Raw genomic sequence first — 14,541 nt, 5'->3', positions numbered from 1 at the left:
TAAGGCATCTGTTTACAAGATATGAATTATTCAATTTTTCTCACCTTTAAATTTTTTAGCTTTATTTTTAACAAATATTGAAAGATTTTAGCCTTGGATTAGCATTCCTGAGTCTTTTGCAACATTCTTAATAATCGAGATTACAAACTGTAGTGGTGCACATATTAATAACTACACTGGACACACAACACTGCACATCACATCCATTAATATTAGTTTATAAAGTTTTAGTAATTGCTCTCCATTTTAATTTGAATATTCATTAATCAACAACACTCCTAATATATCTATCACAAAATATTTGTGAAACTGAAACGAAAAAGATTATATTACCTCTTGTCTAGCAACAGCCTGCATTTTCTCTATTAATTCAGCTTTCTCATCTGAGGCAAAGATATTAGGAACATCACCAGTATTTAAAATCATACTAATATCCTCCATAAAAGATTCATCTTTAATCTGAGTATCAGCAAACAAAAATACCATTGGTTTTCCATCAGCTCCAGCTTTTATAAGAAGCTAAAAGAGAAATCAAAATGGGGTTTCAAACAAAATAGTAGATATAGACTTTTGTTTAATAATACATAAAAGTTCATTTAAATTTTAATCATGACAATGTAATTATTTTTTTTTTTATTTTGATTCAAACCATAAATATTTTTTTCTACTGTTATTGACTAGTATGTTATGATCAATTGATGTGTAAATTTCACTTTTCTGAACAAAATTGTTTTTTGTTGGTCACTTAGGGAGTTGGTTGTTTGACGTTCTACATACTTTTTTGACATCTTCTCTCCACTCAGTAGCAGTATAATTCTTAGTGATTTCTATCATAAACATATCAAAGTCTGCCATAAATGTGGCCAGTTTTACAGCACTCTGTCGTCCACTACCACCAATACCTACAAAATCATATCTATTAATGTAGAACTTAGTAAAAAAAAGTCACATTAAAAAACATCCCTACTAACAGAATGTGATGTTAAGAGCAAGGTTGATCATTTAAGTTTTTTCCCTTTATTTTCAAAATTATAAAAAAAAAAACACATTTTTCCTCTATATTCTTTAAATTTAAAGAACACATATCTAAAACCATAGTTATTATCAGAATAAAAAAAATTACAGCACAGCATTTTTTTTGTAGCTATAATGCATCAATTCTGCACTAGAATTACTGGACAATAAATGCTGGATAATGAGACATACTAAAAAAAGTGTTTAGACCCATTGGTGGCCTACGTTTTTTATTTTTGTTGCTCTTTGGTCGAGTTGTTGTCTCTCTGATACATTCCCAATTTCCATTCTCTATCTTATTATTTACAGTTATACATACCAACAAGTAACATGTGACCATTATCCTGAAGTAATACTCGACAGACACGAGATATGTGTTCAATGGCAAATTTAAACATAACTAGTCTCATTGGTGCCTTACTGATCATGTTGTATTCATCTAAATAGCTGTAAAAATATAGAAATATAAAGATAGGTATATGAACCATCTATACTAAAACTGTATGCCTCAGCAAAATATAAAACAGATAAAACAAGTGAAACTGCGAGCTACTGCTCACTGATGATGCCCCAGCCGCAAGTGGATAATATTAATTGTGTAAAAATATGCAAGTGTTCGGTAAACAGGAAGTTGTCGAGTAATGAATCTGAAAACACATCACACGGTATAGCTGACTTATATTAACCCTTAAACCAAATTTTAGAAATCCTTGTATTGTAGTTCCTGAGAAAAATGTGACGAAAAATTATCAACTTGGCTATCATGTGTAAAATCAAACAAGTGTTCGGTAAACAGGAAGTTGTTGAGTGATGAATCTGAAAACACATCACACGGTATAGCTGACTTATATCAAGCCTGAAACCAAATTTCAGAAATCCTGGTAGTGTAGTTCCTGAGAAAAATGTGACGAAAAATATTCATGGGACGGACGGACGGACGGACGGACAGACTGACTGACAGACTGACGGACTGACGGAAGGACAGACAGAGGTAAAACAGTATACCCCCCTTTTTTTCAAAGCGGGGGTATAAAAATTCATACAACCCTAAAAATTCTTTCAATTTGACATTTTCTTCCTAAATTTTTTTGGTGAATTTATTACCAATTTTAATTGGCACAACTTCTATCATAATGACCAATGAAATGAAACCAAAAAACAAATTTCCATGTCTTTAAATTGAAATCTAATATAAATATTACACAAATAAACAAATGAATACCAACTCTCTATGTTATATAAGACTTACTTTTCTATGACTTCTGTTAATTGTTTTAAGTCTGTAACTTCATCATACACTTTATTTTCAGCAATCATGTAATCTCCAAAGAACAAACTACGAATGTTTTCATCTACAACAGTTCCGCTAGCTGATAAATGTCCAAGGATTTTATCTATGTTCATTTTAAAACTGTTTGAACATTGTTCCTTCACTATCTTGAAAAACATTTCCCTGAAAAAAATTAAACAATTATCTTTTGTTTTTTCTTCTACACATTGCATTTGGTGTGTTTTTCTTTTACAGACTGCATCTGCTGTCTTTTCTATATAATATTGCATTCAGTTATATATGAAAACATGAACCTCATTCAGTTTTCCAATATATGTATCTGTAGAAGCAGTGGTAGCAATATAAAAGAATCTAATACTATTGATACAAAATACAATACATTTCTTGCATTGAAATATAGTGATTTCCAAGTCAATAAAAACTAAAATAAACTTTGTCATAAAACTTTGGGTGTTTATCAACAAATTGACATCAAAACCAATTTAAATTTAAGAAGATGTAGAATAGCTGTTCTATTGCAACACAAAACATTATTCTACCAAAACATACATCTAATATTAAAAAAAAAGCTTCTCTCAAACTATTTTTTTAATCAATAATCAATATTGGACTTTGAAATTGTTATACATGCTTGATGGTAGAAAATTCACATACAGTGATAGATTACAATGCCCCTGACAAAAACAATTCAATATATTCAAAATTTGCAATATCAAAATAATTGTTGGAAAAAAACCCTTGATTTTACCTGTCTTCATGATCAATAAGACGATCATAGAATACTCTGTAAACTTCATGCACCCACAAACGCATAAGTTTATCTGCTTCCTGTAAATGGGTTGAAGGCACTAGCAATACACCTCTAATTACACGAGCAAAGTCTCTCAAATTGAACACGTAATGACTCTTAGCTGGAGTTGGAAGGAAATTTAAAACAGCTTCCTTGTATACTCCCATTGTAGCGGCTACCAATAACTGAAATAGAACAGTAAAGATTGAATATTTAATTTAAAAAAAAAGTTGGGACTTATGTTCCAGGATCAGAAGCTAGAATATTTTTCCACTTTAATCCTTCACATCATTTCCTAACTCCCATTGTTCCATGTTTTCTAATTATTTCTTATTTCTATACATGTAACACTTTTAAGTATCTAATTGGTTTTTCAATGGATGTTTTAAGTTACCAAAAATCAATAAATCAATCTAACATGGGTTTCTGTATCAAAATCTCAATTTGAAAAAGAAGAGGTACTATATCACATTTTTAATATCACATCAAAGCAAGCAAACATTTAATTTTTTTTAAGGAGATGGATAAAAAACAAGAATGTGTCCCTAGTACATAGATGCCCCATCCGCACTATCATTTTCTACATTCAGTGGACTGTGAAAATGAGGTCAAAACTCCAATTTGGCATTAAAATTAGAAAGATCATATCATAGGGAACATGTGTACTAAGTTTCAAGTTAATTGGACTTCAACTTCATCGAAAACTACTTTGACCAAAAAACTTGAGAAGGAATAGACGGACAAATGAACGAACAGATGAATGAACGGACGCACAGACAATAAACATAATGCCCATAAATTGGGTATAAAAAAAATATCTCATGATTTATTTTCAAATGAAATTAGCAAGGTTAAATTATCCAGATTTTTTTTACTTCCAATAATAATCTTACCTTTCCATTCCTTACAAACGATCCTTCAAAATTGGCAAAATGCCAATCTGTTATTGATGTGAAAATTCTGGTCATTGTTGAATCATCAAATTCATTTATTGATACAACATTCAAATGTCTGGTAAAACGACTTGTAATATCGTTCCTACCTCCACCAGGTGGACCCATAGCTGCTACAAGTAGCTGAAAAATATTTTTATTTTGTGACAATTTACTTTACAAAAGTGGAAATACAGTTCTCATTCCTTTGTGTGATTATCTATGCAACATTTGAAGTAAATTTCAAATTCAACAATATTATAGAAAACTTCTATCCAGGAAGTCACAATAAATGTTATTATAGCATCAGAGAGGTTACATGAAAATACAAGATTTTGGTTTTCAGCCTTGAAATCATTAAAAGACATATCATTTTAAATATCCTATATACCTATCAATTATTTTATACAAAACAATACTTCATGCTTAAGTAAAATTGTGCCATTAGCACACTTTCTGAATTGCAAAGTTATAGGAATTTGTAAGATTTTTGTCTGATACATACCACGTCTGTTAGGAAAACTTTAGTTGTATCTTTTCTGTCATACCAATGTCCATGATCTAACCACTGCCTCAATAACTCTATAGGAGGCTGAGCTCCGTACTTCTCTTTAGCTGGCATGTTCAGGTCATCAACAAATGTGACAGATTTCTTTCCCATTGGTGGACCAAACACTCCTTTTCTTCTCCTGATAATTGTATGTTTTTTTTTCATCATTAGAATGGTAATTCATACTTTAATTTTCCAGAGCAATTAAAACATAATATGATACCAATATTGGTTTAAAAGATTCAGGAAAAGTTTTTTTGAAATGTTATGTAAATGAGGCCAAAAGTTACCATACATGTTGAATGGTATATATAGTCTTCTGAGTGCAGGATAATAATACATGAAAGTTTCTCACATTGTTAAAGACCCATTGGTAGCCTTTCGGCTGTTTTCTGCTCTTTGATCGGGTTGTTGGCTTTTTGTCACATTCCCTATTTCCATTCTTAATTTTCTTCACTTACATGTAGATCAATAATTTTACTCTTACCTGTCAAGTTTAGCCATTACAATATCTTGTGTCTGATTGGCTGATGTTCTGGCTGAGAAATTGATACAGTTTGGCATATACCTATAAACATACAACAAAAAATGTAAAATTTCTTCAAGTAAATATTTTTTTTAATGTTTCAAGTATTGTATAAACATTAAAATTAACAAAGTCAAAGGAAAATAAAATTTGAATTATAATGTGTACTGTGGATTCATTTATTTTCGTGGGTACCAATTTTCGTGGATTAAGGAAAACCTGCATGTTCGTGGATATTTAATTTCGTGGTTTTGCGGATGTCTGCATACAAGTCTATATAAAATATGTCATTCGTTGAACATTTAATTTCGTGGTACACTTGTACCCACGAAATCCACGAAAATTGGTATCCAATGAATAATAATGAATCCACAGTAACTGAGAATCAGTATCCTTAAATATATATTAAAAAAGAAGATGTGGTATAATTGCCAATGAGACAAATCACCACGAGAAACCAAAATGACACAGAAATTAACAACTATACGTCACCTATGAGGTCTTAAGACCTGTTTGCAGATGAAATCAAAGGCTCAGAATACTCCAATAGTCTCCCTTTGTGGCAAACTAGGTAGTTGAAATCCAAAAGAAGACAGGAAACCACAAAAAAATAATAATTTAGTGTTACTATGGGCTATAAATTAGATATATATGTTATTTTTTTCCATTAAAAAGGCTTTTTTCTCAAATCAATCATAAAACTTACATGTCTTTAGGTAGATCTAGAAGGAAGCCATTTGTAATAGCAGATTTTCCTGTACCAGTAGGCCCAACAAACAACATGGGCTGTGAATGTGGAAGGTATGTAGTCAGGAAGAAAGCTTGTCTGGCTGTGTCTGTGGTCTGTATAATTACTTCATTAATCTACAAAAATATACAAATATGAGAAACATGGAGTTGTTTCAGTTATTATGTTTGTCAGTAACATATGTATACAACTTTGAGGAAACTACGAAGGATTGTCTGCACTGTTAGCCACTAGTCCAATGAACCAGACTAGTGAAAGTTTAATCTAACTAGTAAGTAAGACACATACAAAAAATGATTGAAAATTGGTCTTTGGTCTAGTTGTCAGAAAAAATTTTGGTTATCTGTATACAAGTAAACATTACTTCTTAACAGTTAAATGATTTTCTCAAAATATCTTGTTTAATTAATACTTCTTAAGCATCTGTAATGCTGAGATAGTCTCATCCGACCATGCAAGGGCTGTACACACGGTGCATAACCATAACGGCCACTTCTGGTGGAAACGGCTACTGCCACCAAAACCAACGGCGACTTTCGGCGTTTTTACTATGATGGACTCGGAAGACGATCCCAATATTGATGATTTAGACTAATCTGTTAGGTAAGTGGTACAATTGCTGTGTCCACTGAATCCTCAGATGTTTTTTTGTCATCTAGAAACCACTTATCCCAACGAACATGTATTCCTTTTATATTTGATTAGCATTTTAAACTAGTGACTATGTGCTGTGCAACTCTTTTTCCACCAAAATGATAATTATTTATTAGTTATCTATTGATAATTAGAACAGTATTAGCCATACTTACATGGTTTTGACGTAAACTTTTTTTGGTTAATAACATTTTGTGTATAATTCAAGATATAAAGTCAAACTCCTTCCTTTTCAAAATTATGGTTCTGGTTCCAGTAATTTGATCTAGGTGAAAGGGTCCGTTTCTTATAATTTTGAAAAGAAAGGAGTTCGACTTTAAATCTTGAATTATGCACTAATTGTTATTAACAAAAGAAAGTTTACGTCGAAACCATGTAAGTATGGCTAATACTGTTCTAATTATCAACAGATAACTAACAAATAATTATCATTTTGGTGGAAAAAGAGTTGCACAGCACATAGTCACTAGTTTAAAATGCTAATCAAATATAAAAGGAATACATGTTCGTTGGGATAAGTGGTTTCTAGATGACAAAAAAACATCCGAGGATTCCGTAGACACAGCAATTGTACCACGTATCTAACAGATTAGTCTCAATCATCATTATTCGGATCTTCGTCCGAGTCCATCATAGTAAAAACGCCGAAAGTCGCCGTTGGTTTTGGTGGCAGTAGCCGTTTCTGCCAGAAGTGGCATATATGGTTATGCACCGCGGTATAGCCAGTGAAGGTAATTAAAAACTTCCATTTGTTGTAGATAGTCTTACCTTTGCATCCTTTGGAATTATCAGTTTATTTTTATCTAATGTGTCCATCCATTCAATCCAGTTACCACTGGCTTTCTTCTCAAAGCAGAAATCATATATTGAGGATCTCTCTGGAATCATGTTACTCTGAAATCATCAAACAAAAAATAGTTTTATTTATGCACTGAATTTTTAAATGTTACCGCATAATTTATCAACCATCATGTAACTTATATTACAAATAAAATGGCAAACTACATAAATTATATGTTCTACTTTTAAAAAATAATATTCAAATTATGTGTGAGCAATTTGATCTTGTGAAGCATGTCAAAACACAGCAATTTTACGCAAGAAAAGTAAAAAGAGAAATTCCAGAACAAGATGCAGTAATTTTATATAGAGTGACAGGTTTAAAACAAACCTTGGTAATTTTATATAGAGTGACAGGTTTAAAACAAACCTTGGTAATTTTGATGCTAGAAATATTTTGCAAGTATAATGAGATTCCAGAACTTAAGGCAGTCAGTTTTTAGATTGTATTTTATTGTAAACAAACCTTTGTAATTTTGATTGACTTTGGTTTTGGATGATCAGGATCTACACCACTGACAATATTTCTGAAGAACGTATCAAACAGTTTACGTCCATCATCAGCAATAGTTCCTCCTACAGTCCAGATCAAGGAGAACAAAAACAATCCTTGTAACCATAATGTTATCTGAAATATAAACCAGTTATTGTCATCTCTTAGTATAAATAAAATAACAAATGACATTCTTCAGCAAAAAAAAGTAAGTTAATGCATAATCATTCAATTAATACTGTATAGAAATTTATTTTTAACTCCCATTATAATAGTTTTCCAAATTTAAAGTGTGAAATCCATACATATTTGTTGATTTGTATTTCTTATTTCCAATATTAATTTACATCATGTGATTTTCTTCTTCTTTTTATTTGCCAAACCAAGCAATATTTTTTTTAGTTGTGAGGATATTTGAGAGCAGTAGGAGCTACATAAATCACAATTTCCTCAACTTTATTTCCTGTTTTATTTAGGAATGACTGTAATATTTTTTCTGTCTGTGAAGAAATAACATCAAAAATGTTGTGTTCACTGAATAACCCGCATAGAGTCTTATTTCAAAGTGTGCACCACATTTTTGATGTTATTTCGAATAGACAGTTAAAATATTATAGTCATTCCTAATAATTAACTTCTAAATTCCATTTCAAGCCGTGAGCAAACTAGGAAAACATGTTGATGACATCACGGGCACAATATTTTTTTTTACATCTACGAGCTGATAGACATAACACTGTCAGTCAATAAGAAGACGTGTTACATCCAAAATTAAATTATTGAAATATAAACACAAATGAACACTGAAATATTTCTTATATAAAACTGTACCTGTTGTTTAGTAAGTATATCTGTTTGTTCTTCTTCTCCATCACTTTTTTCCATTTTGACACATGTATCTTTAATCTCGTCCAATAGACATGTATACAGCCTCATCAAAGACTGAACCAGATGCATGTCTGATGTCGTCATAAACACTTTACATTTCTTATGAATAAAGTATAAGCATGGGTCAATTAACCACTCAAACAAGTCATTCACTAGGTCTTTATCCTCCTGTGATAAGTTATGGGGAAGTTCATACATCATGTACGATTCTTTAAATGGTCTCCAGCCCAGCTGGTGGGGTTCTAAGTAGATCATACCACATCTACTGACGGTAGCAGGGGAAGCCTGTTCTAAATCGGCAGGCTCAAATATCAGGTTCATAACATTAGACATCTGAATGATTTCACCACTCATCAAACACAGCTGTAAAAAAACACAATACAGTCATTTTAGATATCTCACTTCATAATAACAATCACTGATCACTTGATGTTACATCAGCAATTCATTTTACATTGTCTATAAAAAGACTATCAATATAACCACTGTCATTATCTGCTATCCTTTATTTTTCACGGTCTCTTTCCTTATTGTCATAAGATTGTAACTTTAATGTGCAGTTCTTGGATATAGAACAGTTTGAAATTTTCTAAATTAAATCCTATTTTTAATACATTTTTATACATAATGATAGTGAAGAATGTTTTTTGTAAAAAATAAATAGAAATTTCTAAACCTTTTTGTTATCATCCAATACAGTGTTCATGTTTTCTATCCACACAGCATCCACAGGTCCATCAAATAGAATCCACTTCCTGTCTTCATTTGGATTACTGGCATATTCTCTGAATGTATTAGCAAGTACACCTGGAACATAAAAATATGTCTTATGATCATCTAAAATTTGCAATATTAGATAATTTTTAATCATTTGACTTTTAAATAGTTGCATTACAAATATCTGCACAAATGCTATAAAAACAGGTACATTTCATGTTTAGTTTATGCTGTAAAGTTTTAGTAAAAAAGTCCATAAAAACAAAGAACTCTTCTTTATTTTTTTTTGTGTCTCAACTTATCATTCAACTCTTATCACACAAATGTATGATCAAATCCTGGTAAAAATTCAAGCTCGAAGCAGAATATCAAACATGCAAATTACAATTAAATTAAATAAATATAATACCATCAGTCCATTCATGAGATACGGGATCAAAACATCCATACAGCTGGCCCATGGTGATAGCTTTAGGGTTGATTATTCTGTATATTGTCTTAAACTCAGGGTACTGTCCTGAGGCATGTAGATCTGAGAGGGCATCGGCTAACACTTGCCATCCCTGTGTTTTACCACCTAATGGTTCTCCTACTATCATCAAACCATGCCGTACCAAAATCATCTCATATACCTGTCAAATACATTATTCATTTCATTAATTTTCAATCATGAAAACATTGAAAAGGCTCTGAGCCTGTATAGCAAACTTACATTTTTATGTGTATTATTGTATTAGGACCTAAGATGTGTCAATGGAACATATCATATCTATAAATGGCTACTGGAATAAATGAATATATTGCATAGCAACATTATTATTCACTCAAAAAATTTGATATGCAACATTTTAGCATATTGCATGAATGCAATTATAGCTTCAAATTATGGACATTATCTGTAATGAATAATTTACTTACTAAAATAACTCTTAAAAAATGTCATCAAAAGTTCATAGATGCCAACCCCCTTTTGACACAATCAGTAACAAACTATCAAATTTTCCGTATTTTTGAAAAGTTTTCAGTAGTCATTCAAAAATGTGCATTTACCAATAAAAATTACTAACGAGTGGTTGCAAAATAATGTGCACTAAAATTTGTCGTTCAACATGTTGTCTGTAGCATGAGTTCCATTCATTAATTGTTCAGATGTTCTAGACTCATACATTTTCGATTTTGTCCAGGAGAAGTATAGAAAGGGGGAAAGCTACTTCATAAAATGCAAGTTTGCCTCTTTGGAAGTCAGTTAGTTCCCAACAATAGGTGGATAACTCCCGAGAAACCAGAAGTATTACATTTGCGTTTTCTAAATACCGGACCAGGACGGAAAAGTAATGATAAAAATCCGTGTTTTACAAAATTGAACGGCGCTGATTGGGAATCCGTAACTATTCGACTTTGACCGTAATAGTGTAGTTTTTATCTCAAAATCGGAAAAACTACGGAAAAATAGTAATGGTTGGCATCTATGAAAGTTACAGTAAATAATTATAACAATTATCACCTGAATAATTTTATCCAAGAACCAAGGATGTGGTTGTAGATGCCTCTTGACTGTATTGTCTTTAAGCGCCTCCATGAATAAACCATAATCAGGCTTAGGGCATTCCACACCAGGGAACAGATCTGAAATAATACCCTCAAACAGAGGTACGTCCTGGGCTAAGAATTTAGGAAGATTGACATCCATGATGGCTTTTAGAAGAAGGACTGGTTCCTCTTCTTCTAAGTACTTCAGTTTGAGGTTACCAGCAGCAGTCAATACAGATTTGACAGCTCTCATTCCATAATCATAATGGTGCTGTGATGACAATTGTTCAGAACACAATGTGTATACTGCTACAATTTTGTTTGCCAAACTGAAATCGAAAGTTCAAATAAAAATAAAGAATACTGAAGCTTTTCAACCATTCTGTTAAGAAAATAATGTAAGAAAAATCATCATAAAATCTATCATTTCATCATCTATGATTTCTCTTTAGTAAAACAGCTTATCGGACATAACATGGCTTAACTTAATTCACAATGTTAGTTTTCTATGTTATAATTTTTCAAATCTTGTCATCCTGGGGCCTTTAATAGCTTACAATATAGTATGTGTGTTGCTCATTGTTGAAGGCCATACAGAGACCTGTAATTATTTACACTTTTGTTCATGGTCTTTGGTGCATAGATTTAAAAAAAAAAACAAGAATGTGTCCATAGTACATGGATGCCCCATCCCCACTATCATTTTCTATGTTCAGTGGACCGTGAAATTTGGGTAAAACCCTAATTTGGCATTAAAATTAGAAAGATCATATCAAAGGGAACATGTGTACTAAGTTTAAAGTTGACTTCATCAAAAACTACCTCGACCAAAAACTTTAGCCAAAAACTTTAACCTAAAGCGGAATTGATGGATGGACGAACTGACAGACGCACAGACCAGAAAACATAATGTCCATAAATGGGGCATAAAAATATGTTTCACACATCTTTGAAAATCAAGCTGAAATGTAGATAAAAAGTAAATGTAGCACCGTCTACAATCTAAGCACTATCCATGGTAAATATCTATATCTTACCTTCTGGCATCTACAAATCCCATAGAGTACAATGAGATCTCCCCTATCATACCATAATCTGGCACCATCATAGCTACTGTTCTGAATAATACCTGAAATAGATTGATTCAATGTTTTTTATATATAATAACTATTTGACTTACGATATGTATCTCTTAAATATAGTTTTATGTTTCTTTCAGTGAAATAAAAAAAGGAAGATTTGTTTGTTGTCTCTTTCATCTTTAATTAGAACTTGTCTAAACTTAGGTGATTTAGTACTTATTGACCACTAGATACTTTTGTGGTTTTTATAATGTTTAAATACAAACCTTAAGGTTATCAGGTAACTCCTGTCGGCCAGCATAACCAGGGTTCATGGTAATAAAACATGTACAGGAAGGATTAAGAGCTAATTCTGTCCCTTCAAATATAAATCTCTTTAGTCCTGCTGCTACAGCCTGTTGGATACTAAGAATTTGTTGAGCCACTACAGACAATACTTCCAACTCTATACGATTAAACTCATCAAAACATGCCCATGCACCAGCCTGGGCTAAACCTTTGAAGAATTTACCCATTGCCTTGTAATCCAAACCATCTGAACAGTTGAATACCACACACTGAAATACAAACAGATAGGAATTAGGGTATCATCTAAAAAAAATAATTTACACGAATTAAACAAAGAAAACACTTTAGCTTCTAAATAAAATTTCAGTTGTAATAATCTTTGAAATATATTAATCTCTAGAAAAATTTCAAAAAACCTTAACTAACTGAAAGTTTCCTTAATTACACTAGTCTTGCTCTATATTATTTTTTCACAATGTTAAAATGCTGAAAAAAAGAAATCTGTTAAGAAAAAATTAACTTGGAACTTTGAAATAGAAGTTATGAGATAACTTTACCTGTTTGGCAACAGCTTTGGCTAAATCTTTACAAGTCTCTGTCTTCCCTGTACCTGCTGGACCTTCAGGGGCTCCACCAAGAAACAACTTCAGAGCTCCCATTAAAGTTCTGAAAACACCACAATTGTTTTGTTACAAATAAGGCAGTTACTTTTCTTGTTTGAATTGATTTATGTGGGTGCCTTAATAGCTGATTATACTGCATTTGTTTTTCTCATTGTTGAAGGACGAAACAGTGGTCTTAAATTGCTACTTAAATTACCACTTTATTTATACTCTGGTGGATAGTTGTCTAATCAGCAACCAATTTCATACAATGTTTAGTATAAACATATTTATTTGCATAAACACAAATTGTGTAAGGCACAAGTCAAACAGATAATGTTTAATGTCAGAAACTAACACAATTTCTGAATATAATTAAGGAAGCATTATCTGGAAACTGTAGGAGTTTTGCATTCATAAACCTCCCAATGTGTTAGAATAACATACAGCTGCTTTTTCAACAATAGAGATCAGAACACAGACAAAAATCAAGATTTATAAGTCATTAAAATATTCAACTTACTCACAGAAAAAAGCATGATACCAGAAATCAGGACATCAACTAACTGAAAAGATATTGATCATGATAGGAATCCAGACTTACCTGTAACACCTGTCTGTCAGTGGTGTAATGACCAAACGTCCTGAGTTACCCAGATACTCATAACCATATTTGATATCTGTTGTTATCATTCTAACAATCACATCATCTTCCCAGTAATAACGTAACTGAGCTAGCCAATCAAAATCAAAGGGACTGCATACATTGTCTTTAGCCATCTGCGCAACAACGTCACGAGCTGAAAAATAGTAATAAATCTTTTTATTTTTCAAGTTAATACATCTTTTGTTTGATTTTTGTTGGTAACTATATGTTGAAATTTGAATATTTTGTTTTATTGGGTTGCTGTTTCAATGTCAGAAAAGTGTTAAAATGTAAGAAATTTCAAATGCGAGCATACCTTCCAGTCTGATAATTGAAGGGAACACTATATTTCAATATTAATTGTAAACCTTTCATTCCATCAATGTACCTTTCATATTAACCATGCCCATATTATGTTTATAAAACATCTATTAAGTAAAAAGTGTTCATTTCTCAGCAATTGAATTGTATGAACCCATGAACCCTTTAAATTAACATACTAGCTGTATTTATATGAATATTTTGTGACACAACCCTCATATCGTAAACCAAATTAACATATTTTTGATAAAACATCACATGAAAACCTACCATGTACATCAATTACAGTCAAAGCTCCCAGGGTAACTCTGATTCCAGCATCTAGTTTACCTCTCACCAGTTGGACAATTTGGTCGATCTGGCCGTTACACTTTAAATGGTATTTCTGTGAAAGAGAATATACTTTTTAATAAAAACAGGAATTATAATTTTCTACTGTTGTATATATCTACAAACTCTATAACATCAGGTTTTAATCAAGGAGCTTGTTTGCTCAAGTTAAAAGCTGAAATTTGTTCTTGTTTTTAATTTAACAAATCCACAACAGCATAACAAAGTGCATAACTTTAAATTGATCAAGATCCTTAACACATTATGTTACTAGAAATAAATATTTCAAAGCACAATGC

At 31.7% G+C, this 14,541-nt stretch overlaps 1 protein-coding gene across 4 annotated transcripts in view; it reads right to left on the bottom strand.

Moving 5' to 3' along the window:
* LOC143045769 (dynein axonemal heavy chain 3-like) overlaps window positions 1-14,541 on the bottom strand; it is a 61,459-nt gene that overhangs the window by 25,163 nt on the left and 21,755 nt on the right. For all 4 annotated transcript variants that reach the window (XM_076218500.1, XM_076218501.1, XM_076218502.1 and 1 more), the window contains exons 27-46: window positions 14,183-14,297; window positions 13,550-13,745; window positions 12,901-13,009; window positions 12,322-12,612; window positions 12,011-12,102; window positions 10,948-11,302; window positions 9,853-10,075; window positions 9,403-9,533; window positions 8,670-9,089; window positions 7,812-7,973; window positions 7,274-7,399; window positions 5,810-5,967; window positions 5,065-5,145; window positions 4,533-4,716; window positions 3,989-4,171; window positions 3,054-3,280; window positions 2,264-2,467; window positions 1,334-1,461; window positions 778-902; window positions 334-519 (exon numbers count right to left, since the gene is read on the bottom strand). In XM_076218500.1, coding sequence (XP_076074615.1) covers window positions 334-519; window positions 778-902; window positions 1,334-1,461; window positions 2,264-2,467; window positions 3,054-3,280; window positions 3,989-4,171; window positions 4,533-4,716; window positions 5,065-5,145; window positions 5,810-5,967; window positions 7,274-7,399; window positions 7,812-7,973; window positions 8,670-9,089; window positions 9,403-9,533; window positions 9,853-10,075; window positions 10,948-11,302; window positions 12,011-12,102; window positions 12,322-12,612; window positions 12,901-13,009; window positions 13,550-13,745; window positions 14,183-14,297 — 3,696 coding nt within the window. The remainder of the gene's footprint in view (window positions 1-333; window positions 520-777; window positions 903-1,333; window positions 1,462-2,263; window positions 2,468-3,053; window positions 3,281-3,988; window positions 4,172-4,532; window positions 4,717-5,064; window positions 5,146-5,809; window positions 5,968-7,273; window positions 7,400-7,811; window positions 7,974-8,669; window positions 9,090-9,402; window positions 9,534-9,852; window positions 10,076-10,947; window positions 11,303-12,010; window positions 12,103-12,321; window positions 12,613-12,900; window positions 13,010-13,549; window positions 13,746-14,182; window positions 14,298-14,541) is intronic.

The sequence above is a fragment of the Mytilus galloprovincialis genome, chromosome 9, assembly GCF_965363235.1.
Source record: "Mytilus galloprovincialis chromosome 9, xbMytGall1.hap1.1, whole genome shotgun sequence".
NCBI classification, from domain to species: Eukaryota; Metazoa; Mollusca; class Bivalvia; order Mytilida; family Mytilidae; genus Mytilus; species Mytilus galloprovincialis.
This window is presented reverse-complemented; position numbering and strand designations above follow the sequence as displayed.